The 13316-nt window shown below is 35.2% G+C and overlaps 1 protein-coding gene across 5 annotated transcripts in view; it reads left to right on the plus strand.

Moving 5' to 3' along the window:
• Positions 1–3569: 3569 nt before the first annotated feature.
• LOC127962977 (citron Rho-interacting kinase) overlaps positions 3570–13316 on the plus strand; it is a 76961-nt gene continuing 67214 nt past the window's right edge. For 4 of the 5 annotated variants that reach the window (XM_052562608.1, XM_052562606.1, XM_052562607.1 and 1 more), the window contains exons 1-4: positions 3571–3860; positions 8362–8465; positions 8553–8696; positions 8789–8908. In XM_052562608.1, coding sequence (XP_052418568.1) covers positions 8553–8696; positions 8789–8908 — 264 coding nt within the window. In that variant the 5' untranslated portion in view covers positions 3571–3860; positions 8362–8465. Of the gene's footprint in view, positions 3861–8361; positions 8466–8552; positions 8697–8788; positions 8909–13316 lie in introns of all 5 variants that reach the window. The other variant, XM_052562605.1, reaches the window with a different exon arrangement.

Consider the following 13316-nt stretch of genomic DNA (forward strand, 5'->3'; position numbering starts at 1 on the left):
ACCCTTGGGAGATATCATCAGGAAACATGGTGTTAGCTTTCACTGTTATGCTGATGAGACTCAGCTCTAATTTCTTCAATGCCTGGCGAAACATACCAATTTGAAAAACTAACGGAATGCATAGTTTATATTAAAAACTGGATGACGAGTAATTTCTTACTGCTAAATGAAAAAAACAGAGGTGTTAATTATCGGACCTAAATCCTGTGCATGTAATAACCTGTAACACTGTCTAACACTTGATGACTGCTCTGTCAATTCTTTGTCACCAGTTAGGAACTTTGGTGTGCTATTTAATAGCAATTTTTCCTTCGAATGCCACATTTCTAGCATTATAACCATCCAAATATATCTAAATTGCGACCTATGCTCTCAATGTCAAATGCAGAAACGTTAATCCATGCATTTATGACTTCAAGGTTAGATTATTATAATGCATATTTGGGTGGTTTTTTGCACGCTTAATAAACAAAGTCCAGCTAGTCCAATCCTGCGAATTACTTATAAAGCCCTGAATGGTTTAGCACCTCAGTACTTGAGCAAGCTCTTATCGTATTACAGTCCTCCAAGTCTGCTTTGATCTCAAAACTCTGGCAATTTGATAATACCTAGAATATCTAAATCAGCTGTGGATGGCAGATCCTTTTCCTATTTATCGCCCAAACTCTGGAATGCATTCTAATGCCTTCTGTCAATTTAAATCTAGATTAAAGTCCCATCTCTTTAACCTTGTTCATATCACACTTACACATTTCTAATAATCAAATCCATTAAAGGATTTTAAGGCTGCATTAATTAGGTCAACTGGAACCAGAAACACTTCCCTTAACACACAATGTACTTGTTACATCGTTACAAGAATGGCATCTACGCTAATATTAATCTGTTTCTTTCTTATTCAGAGGTCACCGTAGCCACCAAATCCAGTCTGTATCCAGACCAGATAGTGGATCAGCATCTAGAAATTACCTCTACATCCCTGAAAGACAGTGGAGACCAGGACAACTAGATGAGCCCCAGATACAGATCCCCAGTAAAGACCTGTTCACAGATGACCACCAAGACAAGACCACAGGAAACAGATTCCTCTGCACAATCTGACTTTGCTGCAGCCTGGAATTGAACTACTGGTTTCGCCTGGTCAGAGGAGAACTGGCCCCCCAACTGAGCCTGGTTTCTCCCAAGGTTTTTTCTCCATTCTGTCACAAACAGAGTTTCGGTTCCTTGCCGCTGTCACCTCTAGTTTGCTTAGTTGAGGACACTTCATTTCTATCAATATAATATTTAAACTGAACTGAGCTGGATGATGACATCACTAAAATCAGTGATGAACTGCCTTAAACTGAAAATTTAGTGTTTACTATTGTCATTTTGCATTGACACACTAATTTCCTATTTGATACTATAAAGCTGCTTTGACACAATCTGTAGTGTTAAAATCGCTATATAAATAAATGTGACTTGACTTGACTCAGTTTGGGTGAGTAATATCTTAAAAAATCATAACATTCATATGACACCTGGTATTTTCAGCTATGCTGTGCATCAAATTGAAATGCTGATGTAAATGGCAAATTATGTAATTGTAGCCGTAAACAATCCATTTTTAATTTATGAATAGAAATGACCCTTTTTTTCCACTGTCCAACATTTCCCCTTATAAATACTTATGTGTCATTGGCTCAGATAACAGCAATAGCCTGTTGCCTGGTAACATTGCTAGAATGCTTGTGTTTGAGAGAGAAATGCTGCTTTTGTGTCTGTCCCTTTTCCTTTCTTTATGTAACAATAATGTTTATACTACACAACCATCTAAATTTCTAACAGTACACCCACTGATGATGATCTTTATATGTAACAATCATTCTGGACATTATTTTGCAATCTGTTATCAGTGGAATTATTAAGCAGCTTGATATGAAGCATAATGCAGAAGCTGACAGGAAGCATCACACCACATGACAAAACTTTGTCACTCTTCCCTGGCTATTAATGAACATTCTCCTCAGTCGATAAGTCATGGAACGATGTACAATAAGATAGTCTTTCATTAAGAAATGTGTCGGTCTTTAGTTGTGAAATTGACTAGGACAACTGCGGCTTTAATGAGTTTTGGCTGAGAATGTATTCATACCAAAGAGTTCCTGATGGCAGTGGCGACAGCTGCCAATGAACATGTTAATTTGCACAGTTGAGTTTGCTATCAATGAAAATAATCCAGATGTAACTCAGTTAATGCCAGAAAGTTACTCAGATGCTGGAATCACTTCAAGGTAAACAAAAGCCAGGAAGGATGAAACTCCAAACTCATGATGTCATTTTAAAGTTAAAAGATTATTATGTATGTCATGACAAGTAATTTATACACATGCTACATCATTATTTAAATTTTGCAATAATTTTCTTTAGCTTTTGTCTGTCTAACTTTCTCTTTATACAGATATTATAGATAGATAGATAGATAGATAGATAGATAGATAGATAGATAGATAGACGCATGAAGTAGCTAGAGCATCAGATAGTATGATGCAATAGATAGTAACAAAGATGGAGTACAAAAATTAGATTTTCGAATATTGGGTGAATTTAAAATAATATACATCTGAATGCAAAAAAATATATATTTTAGGTGTGCGTCAGGCTGCCTTATCACTAGCTATAAAAAATAATGCATGCCCATCTTTAAAAAAATAAATCATGTCCAGAGACATGCCGTTTTTTGGCCTTGTTGCTACATCTCATCTCAAAAGTACTCATTACATTTTGCATTAAATATTATACATGCATGAGGCTATTTTCTTTATAACTAAGCCAATTAATTAATTATATATGGATTATAAACATTTTGTAAACTTTATGCACTTTTTTTATACAGATAGTCATGTTATTGTATGGCTTTAAATGTGCATAAGCGTTATTTTGCTCGATGGACCCTCTTGTGACCTCAGGAGAGACGCTAAAGTTTTTTCCCCCTAACTGAAATGATTTCTTTGACATTTGAATATAATTAGAATATGGATCATATTCCGAATCCGAATTTAGTTTTTCAGCCCTAGAGCACGATAAGTGGATAGAGTGACAGCACAATATGTAGATATTAGATAGATAGATAGATAGATAGATAGATAGATAGATAGATAGATAGATAGATAGATAGATAGATAGATAGATAGATAGATAGATAGATAGATAGATAGATAGATAGATAGATACTGTAGGTAAGTGTCAGAAATAGAATAATAGACAGAGCAACAGAGCACGATAGAGAGTGGTATGATATGATACTGTGATGTAGACAGAGCAACAGATAGAGCAATAGTGTAATAGAGGGACACATATATAGAGTGTGATATCTAGATAGATACAGGTCGATTCTCTGAATATATGATATAGAAATAAAGACATGGATAATCAGCGAGGTACAAAATGTCTTAATTGGAATCAGATGCGGGGAGAAAAGATAAATGTCAATTCTGAGTGAGAGAGAGAGAGAGAGCGCTGAGTTGCAACAGAGAGCCAGTCTGCTTGTATTACTGTGATTATAGAGAGCTTCTGCAGTGGAGAGAGAGAGAGAGAGAGAGAGAGAAGGTTGTGCACGATTCACTGTCTTCTCTAGGATACAGATCGCTTCTCTCCTCGTCTCAGTGCTCCTCTCTCTTCCCACTCAAGTATTTCTGATCCGTCTCTCCTGCACAACAACTCTGAGGATGACTTCTCCAGAAACCTCCAGCCACAGATGCCTGTTCTTCAGCTCATGGCTTCCCAGGACGACTCGACACTCTTGGGCTTCCCTCGTGCGGACCTGCCCTCTGTAAAGTGGATCCAAAGCAGAACAGCAGCTCAAGCCGGTCTCCTTTAGGGTGAGTATCACTGACAATACATGAGTTTATTAATGTTGTTTACTGGACCACAGAAAGAGATTTAATGCAATCCAGTGCTTTTTTGTGGATGTGTATTTCATTGTTTTGCTGTGAGCGGTTATTAATGTGCGACTCCTTGTTGCATATTGTCATTAGTGATCATATAAAAGCTGAGAATACATCCAGGTGGTGTCTCAGATGGGTGCAGAGAAAGAGTTGAGACTAGTGGTGCCAAAACTGTCAGCGTGTGAACTCTCAATGCGTGTCATGACACCAGCTCTGTACAGAACATCACCACTGCGCTGGTCATTAGTAATCCCTGTATAACTCAACCAACTCATTCTGTAGTGATTCCATTAAGAGTATTAAAGTCAAGCATGTGCACTGCATGCTGTTACCTCATTAAGTGATCAGATGCACCATTTTCATCAGAAAACAGGTGAGAAATCAAGAGCATGGGGTCTTTTGACCCTAGCAACTGCATTGCAATGCCCCAGCAACCAGCCTGGCATCGTGACAGAATTTTGCACCACTCATATTTTTTTCAGCAAAATCAAATATTTATTGATTCCCGGCTGTGTAGTTCAGGTATCCGGTCTGTAGACTGTTCAGGGAGAAAAATACAGTGTGTGGGTGAAGTGAAATAGAAATGTATGAGGAAAAGAGTAGCAACAAGGTGACAGAATAGACTTATTTCTATGGAAACAGCACTTTCCTCTCTTTCTTCCTGCTCTCTCCATGCACAGCTACTGAAGACTCATATGGATGTTTTTATGTTACCCACCCAAAAGAAATCTTCAAGTGACGATCTTTTTTTTTTTTTTTGTTACTTGACAAAAAAGTTGCGCTCAGACACGCCCATATACCGCATCACTTCCTGTGTTTACCTCATTCTGTTTTCACTGACGTGAAGTCCTCTAATCCTGCTGTTGGAGATTCAGGAGAATCGTGTCTTTCTGTCGCTCAAGCTGTTATTAAGCCACTTAAACTGTTTGAATCTCACACTGAATTGGCTCTGTTTCAGAACACATGCCGAAGCGAATAGACAAAAGATTTGGGAGTCGAACCTTGCTAAACCTGCTAATATTACTATAGTTAGTCACTTCATTTAATATCTGCAGATTTTTGGTTTTAATTGCTCTCATAATCCTAAACCAGCAAAGACTCCTAAATAAGCTTTGTCGACCAGTCATTATTTGTGTTTTTTTATGGTCGTCTCTATTAGACAAAAACTATGAAAAACCGGCTCAGCATGCAGAGATCAGTATGGCACGATTCTGGAATTATTGATACAGTATTTGAATTGCATTAAGGATGTGCAGTGATCCTCATTAACTTTAATGCAGAGCTGTCTGAAAGTGTGTGTAAGTTTGACAGGGAGATGATTTCATGCAGCAGCAGCCTGTGGTGTGTCGTGATGCACACGCTCAGTAATCCTCGGGAGCTTTTCATCCGCTCTCAAACACGATCCCACACACACACTGATAACTGAATATTATATTTGAGAAATAATGATGTTATTGACGCGAGCACTCACACATAAGTGCTGATCAGGTAAAGGGATTGTGTGGTCGTGACTGCAGCTCAGGTGGCTTCTATTCTAAGGTTATAGAGAAAAGCAGGACAAACAGAGTGTTATTTTTATCTTTACGCACAGAAAGTGTTACTGTGAATGAACTCGGTGCATGACCTCAACACCTGATGCATGCATCTGTTTGTGCATTCATGAGATTGCTGCAAAAGACCCTTCTGTCTATCTATAAATTATCTTCTGGATCTTGACAGTGCTGTATAATTAAAGTGGATAATATCTATCATATCAGTCATCCATGTTTAGATTTAGGACTGTTTGTTTGTGCATGTCTCATTTTTTATTATTATTATTATTATTTTAATTATTCATTTTATTTTGTTAATTTTACTTATTTCTTTTGGTTATTTTATTTACAGCTTTAATTAAAATTTATTTTATTGTTTATTATTTTAATGTGTTTATTTTATTTTGCTCATTTTATTTTGCTGCATTTAATTTTTTATTAATTTAATTTTTCATTTTATTTTATCTATTGAATATTTATTTTATATTTATTTATTTTATTTATTTCAGTTATTTTATTTTTTATGTTTTTATATATATATTTGTGTGTGTATACATATATTTTCTCATTCATATATATATATATATATCACTCTCAATCAAAATAAAGGTGCTAAACAATGCCATAAAGAAACTTTAACATCTGAAGAACATTTCTGTTTCACAAAAGATTATTTGTGGCGAAAGAAAGTTCTTCAGATTATAGAAAAGGTAAGAAAGAGATGGTTCTTTAAAGAACCTTTGCCTGAATGGCATCGCTGTGAAGAACCTTTTGAAGCACCTTTATTTTGTATTGTATTAAACATATATCAGTTATACCTTATCTGTCAATCGTCACAAGTTCTTGTTAACATTAATGCTCCAAGATGTTAGATGATCAGTGATTTCATATTCATTCAGGCCTTCGGCATGTCAATGTGTCATAACTTTTAATAAATTCTGGTTTGAGAAGTGTTGTGATTCTCATCCCCTTTGGTCAGAGTTTCTTGTTTGTTTCCCATTTCTCTACAGCTGAATTTCTCTTATTCCCCCTTCCCAGAGATCAGTATTAGCCGAGAGACCAGAATAATTAAATCATGCCTCGTCTTGAAACACGGTGTTGATTTTCCACTGACTAAATTATGCATCCAGCTGGCTTCATCATATTTTTTGCATGACCATTTGCATGTTGTGGTGATGTAACCTGTTTTATGTTTTATGGTGGATCGGATGCAGTTTGCTGTAGTGCTCAAGAAAAATGCACTAAATATCATATATAATTTCAAACTGATACACAACAAATGAAGATAATAGTTAAAATCATACATATTATCATTTTTTTTAACTTAATTTAAAAGCAGTTTGCAAGTTTCGAAATTATCTCATCATCTCATAATTAACATCAGTGAGAATTAACCACTTGCATGATGTGCCTGTAGTCACGTGTTTAGTGTGTGTTCCTGAAGGCTGCACGTTTATGAGTTCATGCCGCTGCTTTGGGTTCAGAAAGCGATTCCATAAGCATCTTTTGGGTTGTGTTTATGTGTGTTTTGTAATCTATAAACCCCCTAATGCTGAATTGTAAAGCCTCAGGCTACTGAAAGAAAAAGCCGGAGAGAGAGAAGGAATTATATGGAGGAGTAGAGATGCTTGTGCTTTTATTAGGAGCTCTTTTCTTCTGTCGTTCATTTTTTCCCTCCATCTCTAAGGATGCCAAGTAGAGAGTGGCAGTTAGAAACAGTCTGTGCATATCTAATATGATTGGGCTTGCTAAAAATAGACTGCACTATACGCTCTGTGCTGAGCTTGTACGCGCAGAAAATACTTGCTTCTGTGGGATTCGGAAAGCAAAATGCAGGAAGGATTCACGATAAATTCTTGTTCAAAAGACTTGAGAGAATTTGATTTTACAAAAACTGTATGGTCCTCTGAGTGCAAGATGATGTCAACAGTATTTGGGTTTTTTTCACGGGAGAGAGCATGTGCTGCATAAACTACAGCTCAAAAATGTTTTCGGAAATCTCTTCTGGTCACCAAGGCTGCAATTATTGAATAAAAAATACAGCAAAATACTGTAATATTGTGAAATATTCTCACAATTTCAAATAAGTGTTTTCTATTTGAATATATTTCAAATGTGATCAAAGCTGATTTTTCAGCATCATTACTCAAGTCTACAGTGTCACATGATCCTTCAGAAATAATTCTGATATACTGGTTTTCTGCTCGAGAAACATTTCTAATAAATATCAATGTTAAAAACTCTTTGCGTCAAGGTTTTTTTTTTGTTTTGTTTTTTTGTTTGTTTTTTTTTTGGTGGGAAAAGTGATATATGTTTTACTTTTTAAGATTCTTTGATGAATAGAAAGTTCAAAACAACAGCATTTATTTGAAATAGAAATCTTTTGTAACATTGACTATAAATGCCTTTACTGTCAATCAATTTAATGCATCCTTACTGAATAAAAAGTGCAGCTTGTAGACTTCTCTAAGCAATTGGGACTTAGAGGATGCTAAAAATTTGATATAATCTGACTGTGTTGAAGCAGGACCATAAATCACACAGATTTGACAGCTTTTATTCAGATCGAGTTGGGTAATAAATACATCTTAATGCAGATTTTTTTCCCTTTGGGAATCAAATCATGTGCCGTTTTGTAATTGCAGTTGCAGTGACTAATTATTTGTTGTTTGCACTCATATTGTTGAAGCTTCTTAGTTTTCTGAGATCTGCGTTGCAATGTTTAATCAATTTGCATATCTCTTGGCTTAATTAGAGCTGAAATGGAGCATTTTTTTTTTTTTTTTTGCTAGCTTTGTGGATGATCAGAATTTTAACTTTCTCTATTAACAACAGTAGTTGAAGTCCTTTTGTTTTGGTATAATAAAAATTTAAATGTGGTTTCATGTTTTTCGTTTTTCTAGAAAGGAGACGTTGATTCAGACCTGGTCTATCAGCTTACAAGCACACAAAGAACAAGACCTTCAGCGCTGAAGCTTAGAGGAAGTGCAGACAATCATTTGTAAAGGTACAGTTGACAAGTCCTATGTTATTTTATGGATTATTCAATCCCTCATATGTATGGCCATGTCTATTTCCCTTCTTGTTTTGAAAGATGGAGCAGGAGATTTCAAAAGTGCAGCGTAAGATGTCAGACCTGGAGTCAGTTCTGCAGCAGAAGGACGTGGAGCTCAAGGCTTCAGAAACCCAAAGAACCATCTTAGAACAAGACTTGGCCACCTATATCACCGAATGCAGCGTGGGTTTACTGTCTCCATGTGGAAATGTGGCTTGATCTGAATTGCACGGGTTGATTTGTGAAACTTTCTGTTTGTTCTGTGTGTATTTCAGAGTTTGAAGCGCAGTTTGGAGCAGGCCCGCATGGAGGTGTCGCAGGAGGATGATAAAGCTCTGCAGCTCTTGCACGACATACGCGAGCAGAGCAACAAACTGCAGGAAATCAAAGAACAGGTCTGAATTTCTGTAGCGTTTTTAAAATGTATATTATTCAAGTGAGCGGAGAGCTCTATAAACTGCAAAAAGACGTTCCTAAATCTGTATTTAGACATTAAGACATTAACATTTATGCAATTTGCAGATGCTTTTATCAAAAGTGACTTAGATTGCATTGTGACATTTAAATTCATACATTCTCTGGATATCAGACTCGTAAGCCTGTCATTGTAAAGTGTTACCGACTTGTTTTTGGAGAATATGCACTTTTAAGGTAATAGTTCACACAAAAATGAATATTTGCTAAAAATTTTCTCACCCTCAAGCCATCAAAGATGTAGATGAGTTTGTTTCTTCATCAGATTTGGAGAAATGTAGCATTGCTCACCAATGGATGCTCTGCAGTGGATGGGTGCCGTCAGAATGAGAGTCCAAACATCTGATAAAAACATCACAATAATACACAAGTAATCCACAACACCCGAGTCCATCACTTAATGTCTTATGAAACTCTAAGAAACAAATCCAGCATTAAGATATTTTTTACTTGTTTAACCTGTTAAATGTCACTCACGTTTTTGAAGATAGACATGACTGTGCATGATACAAACCTAAATTTTTATAATTCATGACTGAAAACATTTTATAACATGATTTTGATGTGCCATTTACATGGTAATGCAATGTCTGATTTTAAAATGGGTTTTAAAGGATGAATTTTGAGATTTTATGTTTTCAAGTGATATATAACTTCTGATGATTTCTAAAATGTGATAGAGAAAAAGGCAACGAGGAAGTCTTTTTTTTAAACAAAGGTCAAAACTCCTTTTGTAATGTAGATTTCTGAGGGTGCACTCTTGCCATAAATTCATCTATTACTTTTCCTACATAAAGATTAACAAAACATATTGGTAAAATATATATTTGGGAGTCTTAGACCTTTCCAACGATATATAGTTTGTCAAGATTAGATTAGATTTGATTGCAATATAGTATAGTCAACGTAGGCGTCCCGTATACGGGACGGGGTGACATTTATCAGGTTAAAACTGTTGCTCCTGGCCAAAATAAGAGTCCATAATCCATAATAATCCAGTGTAAAAGTCATCTGGTCTGAATCAGGAGAGAAATCTGCACACAGCTTTTCATTTCACAAAGACGTTAATTAATGGACTGAGGTGGTGTGGATTATTGTGTTTTTATCAGCTATTTGGACTCTCATTCTGACGGCACCCATTCACTGCAGAGCATCCATTGATAAACAAGTGATGCAATGCTACATTTCTCCAAATCCGTTTTATAATTTTGCGGAACTGTTTTCTAATTACGCAAACCACATTACAAACACAAAATGTTTTCAAAGCAAAAAATTTCATTATTATTATTATTATTTGTGGTATTTGTACCTCTGTCTGACATAACCAGAGGTTGCATTGTGCTCATTAAAGTATGGTAATATACTGGAGCATCTTGTGACAAGTGTCTTTGTTTAGCACTGGGGGGTCCGAGTGAGCATTTCACAGATTTCTCAGATTATTCCCCTAGAGCTTCACAGGCGTCTGCTAATAAGAGCCCTGCTGATAGAGACCACAGTATGAGCACAAATGATCTCTGTCCATCTCAGCTTCTGAAACACTATCTGAAATAGCGATGGCCACTTACAGCCATGAGTAAAGTGATGGAGAACGTACGACTGGAGAATGAGATGTGAAGGTAGGAATGTATTGGAAAAACAGCCTGCTTTCTGCCACTTCTTGCACGTCTCCCCCGGAGCCAGGCTCCATCGCACTGCGGTTGCCATGGAGACAGAAACGGTACCTCGCAGGGAAGGATGTTGCAGATGCGGTGGAAATGATGTCGTGACAAACCGGCAAAGGTCTCAAATTAGCAGCAATCAGACTTTAAATGAAGTGTAAACTTTTCATTTATCCTACAGATTTGATCAAACTGATCGGTTTGATACAATTTCAGTTTCATTTCACTGAACTTTGCTGCTAGTTGATGCTTTCAAACTCTGCTGCAAAGAGTCAAATTGTCTTTGTGCATGTGTTTCATTATGTTTATGAATATTTATGAACTTAACAAGGAAAATCGATAAGATATCTAATTATTTTTAAAGAATCTTATTATATATATACTTTATAGGCTTATATGTATGTACTGTATACACACACACACGTTTCCATACATTTCTATTACTATTATACTGACCAAAGATATTTTCTATCCCCTAACTCTAATGTTACACTTTCAGATAAACACCATTTACTATTTTTTATAATTTTTACCTCATGAGGACCACAGGTCAGTCCCCACAATGTCAAAAATTCAGGTTTTACTATCCTTTTGGGGACATTTGGTCCCCACAATGTAGCATTAACAAGTACACACACACACACACACACACACACACAAACATACATTTTAGGGCAGCTGTCAAGTGAAAAAAAAAAAAAAAAAATAAAAGTACATGATGTTCTGTTATTTATTCACATCAAAAGATCATTTTTGTGTTAGATGAGAAGAGACATTACAAAATGTAGCGTTAGAAGTAAATATTTAGATTTTACATTGCATAAATATTTATGTGATTACACTTTACTTAATGCCCTTATATAAAATGCATTATAAATATAGTTTTAATATATTAATTATACTTTGTAATGCACCTTATAATGCATTGCATGATCTCATAAATAATTGTAACCACAGGTATAATACATTATAATACTTATTTCTTCATTGTTATACCTTTAGAAAGTTTAATCCATTAAAGCAAATTAAAAACAAAATTTCTAATATTTTTGCATTAATTTATTAATAGTTACTCAACATTACGACTGAATACCTTTATCATGTATTCTACATAAATGCGTTGGTGGTAACCAATGTTTTTTTTTGGTTTTTGTTTTTTAATAATCATTATATATATATAATGTAATGATAGTCTCAATATTAATCGAAAACTGCCTTACCTTTGCTCTGTTTCTGTTGAGAAAATTAATATTATTATTAATAAGTTACTGTTTACAAAATGTTTTCATGTTATTCTGAAGTGTTTGAATGCAATAAAAAAACAAGTTCATATTTAATAGAAAATGTTTGTTTTTTACAATAAATCACAATTATACACTTATTTTCACATAACTATCAACGCATTATACATGGATGCATTTGCAGTTGTGGTACTGTGTTAAAGCTTTAATCAGGATAAAAATGTATAATAAAAGCTTACATAAACAGAAGCATTTAAAATAACAGCGTATCTTAAAATATGAGACAAAAACGAACAAAAAACAGGCCTATTAAAAGCTGGCACAGGTTCTGTATGGTCCTCTTCGATAATATCCTCTGTTTCTCAATCCGGCTCAAATTGATAAGCGATTTTAACGATGCTGTTGTTTTGGAGCACATGTCGCTGGGGTGAGGGGCGGGACATTTAGACATGCGGTTTAGCCAATCACAACACACTGGGCTAGCTAACCAATCAGAGCCCATCGCTTATTTCTGAGGGAAGGGCTTCATAAAATGTGACCATGGACCACAAAACACAAAAGTCTTAAGTGTTCAGTTTTTTTTATACAATTCAAGATTTATACATCATCTGAAAGCAGAATTAATAAGCTTTCCATTGATGTATGGTTTATTACGATTGGACAATATTTGTTGAGTCTGGAATCTGAGGGTGCAAAAAAAAATCTAAATAAATGTGTTTCATCTTAGAGCAGGTTTTGGTGAATGACTTGGACTTTACTAAAGGTTTTGTTTTCAAATCCCTAGGGGAAAATTACTGTAGTTGCTGGGTTCTCTTATGCTTTTAAAAGTGGCACAGAAAAGTCTTGTTTAGTTTCATGAATATATGAAGTTTGTTAAGCTCAGCGGGGAATCAGAGCTGCTTTTAAAGGGTGATTTCCAGGTTCAGATGGAAGTTTTAGCAACTGACAGATCTGGTTTGTGCTTTCGCTTTTAGCTTTTGGGCTTTTAGTGGACTCTCTCATTTGAAAGTTGCTTTGTATAATGGGAATGTTGTTTTAAAAGACAAAATTTTTTGTTTATTTACTGCGTTTAGTTTGTAGTCATGAATTAAGTTGTATTTATCTGAACCAATTATCTTAATTTTCATTTCTCTTAAAAATAAATGGACATTAATATCAGATTTTAAGGCATTTTTAAGATCTATTGTTAAAGTGTATGTGCATTTTATATTATGTAGTGTTTGATCAATATGGGTTTTTCAATGCCTGATATTGATATATTGTATAAAGTGCTGTATTTCTGAATTGCTGAAATGACAAAAATCTGAAAACATTAGATTTAAGCAAAAACATCAGTTGACTTTTCATTTAATCTTATTGGCATTTACAGTAGGAGAAATAATTGATGAATTCAAGTGGTCTCATTTATGGTTTTCTTTCTGATGGATTCA

Source organism: Carassius gibelio, chromosome B8 (assembly GCF_023724105.1).
Source record: "Carassius gibelio isolate Cgi1373 ecotype wild population from Czech Republic chromosome B8, carGib1.2-hapl.c, whole genome shotgun sequence".
Taxonomy (NCBI): domain Eukaryota; kingdom Metazoa; phylum Chordata; class Actinopteri; order Cypriniformes; family Cyprinidae; genus Carassius; species Carassius gibelio.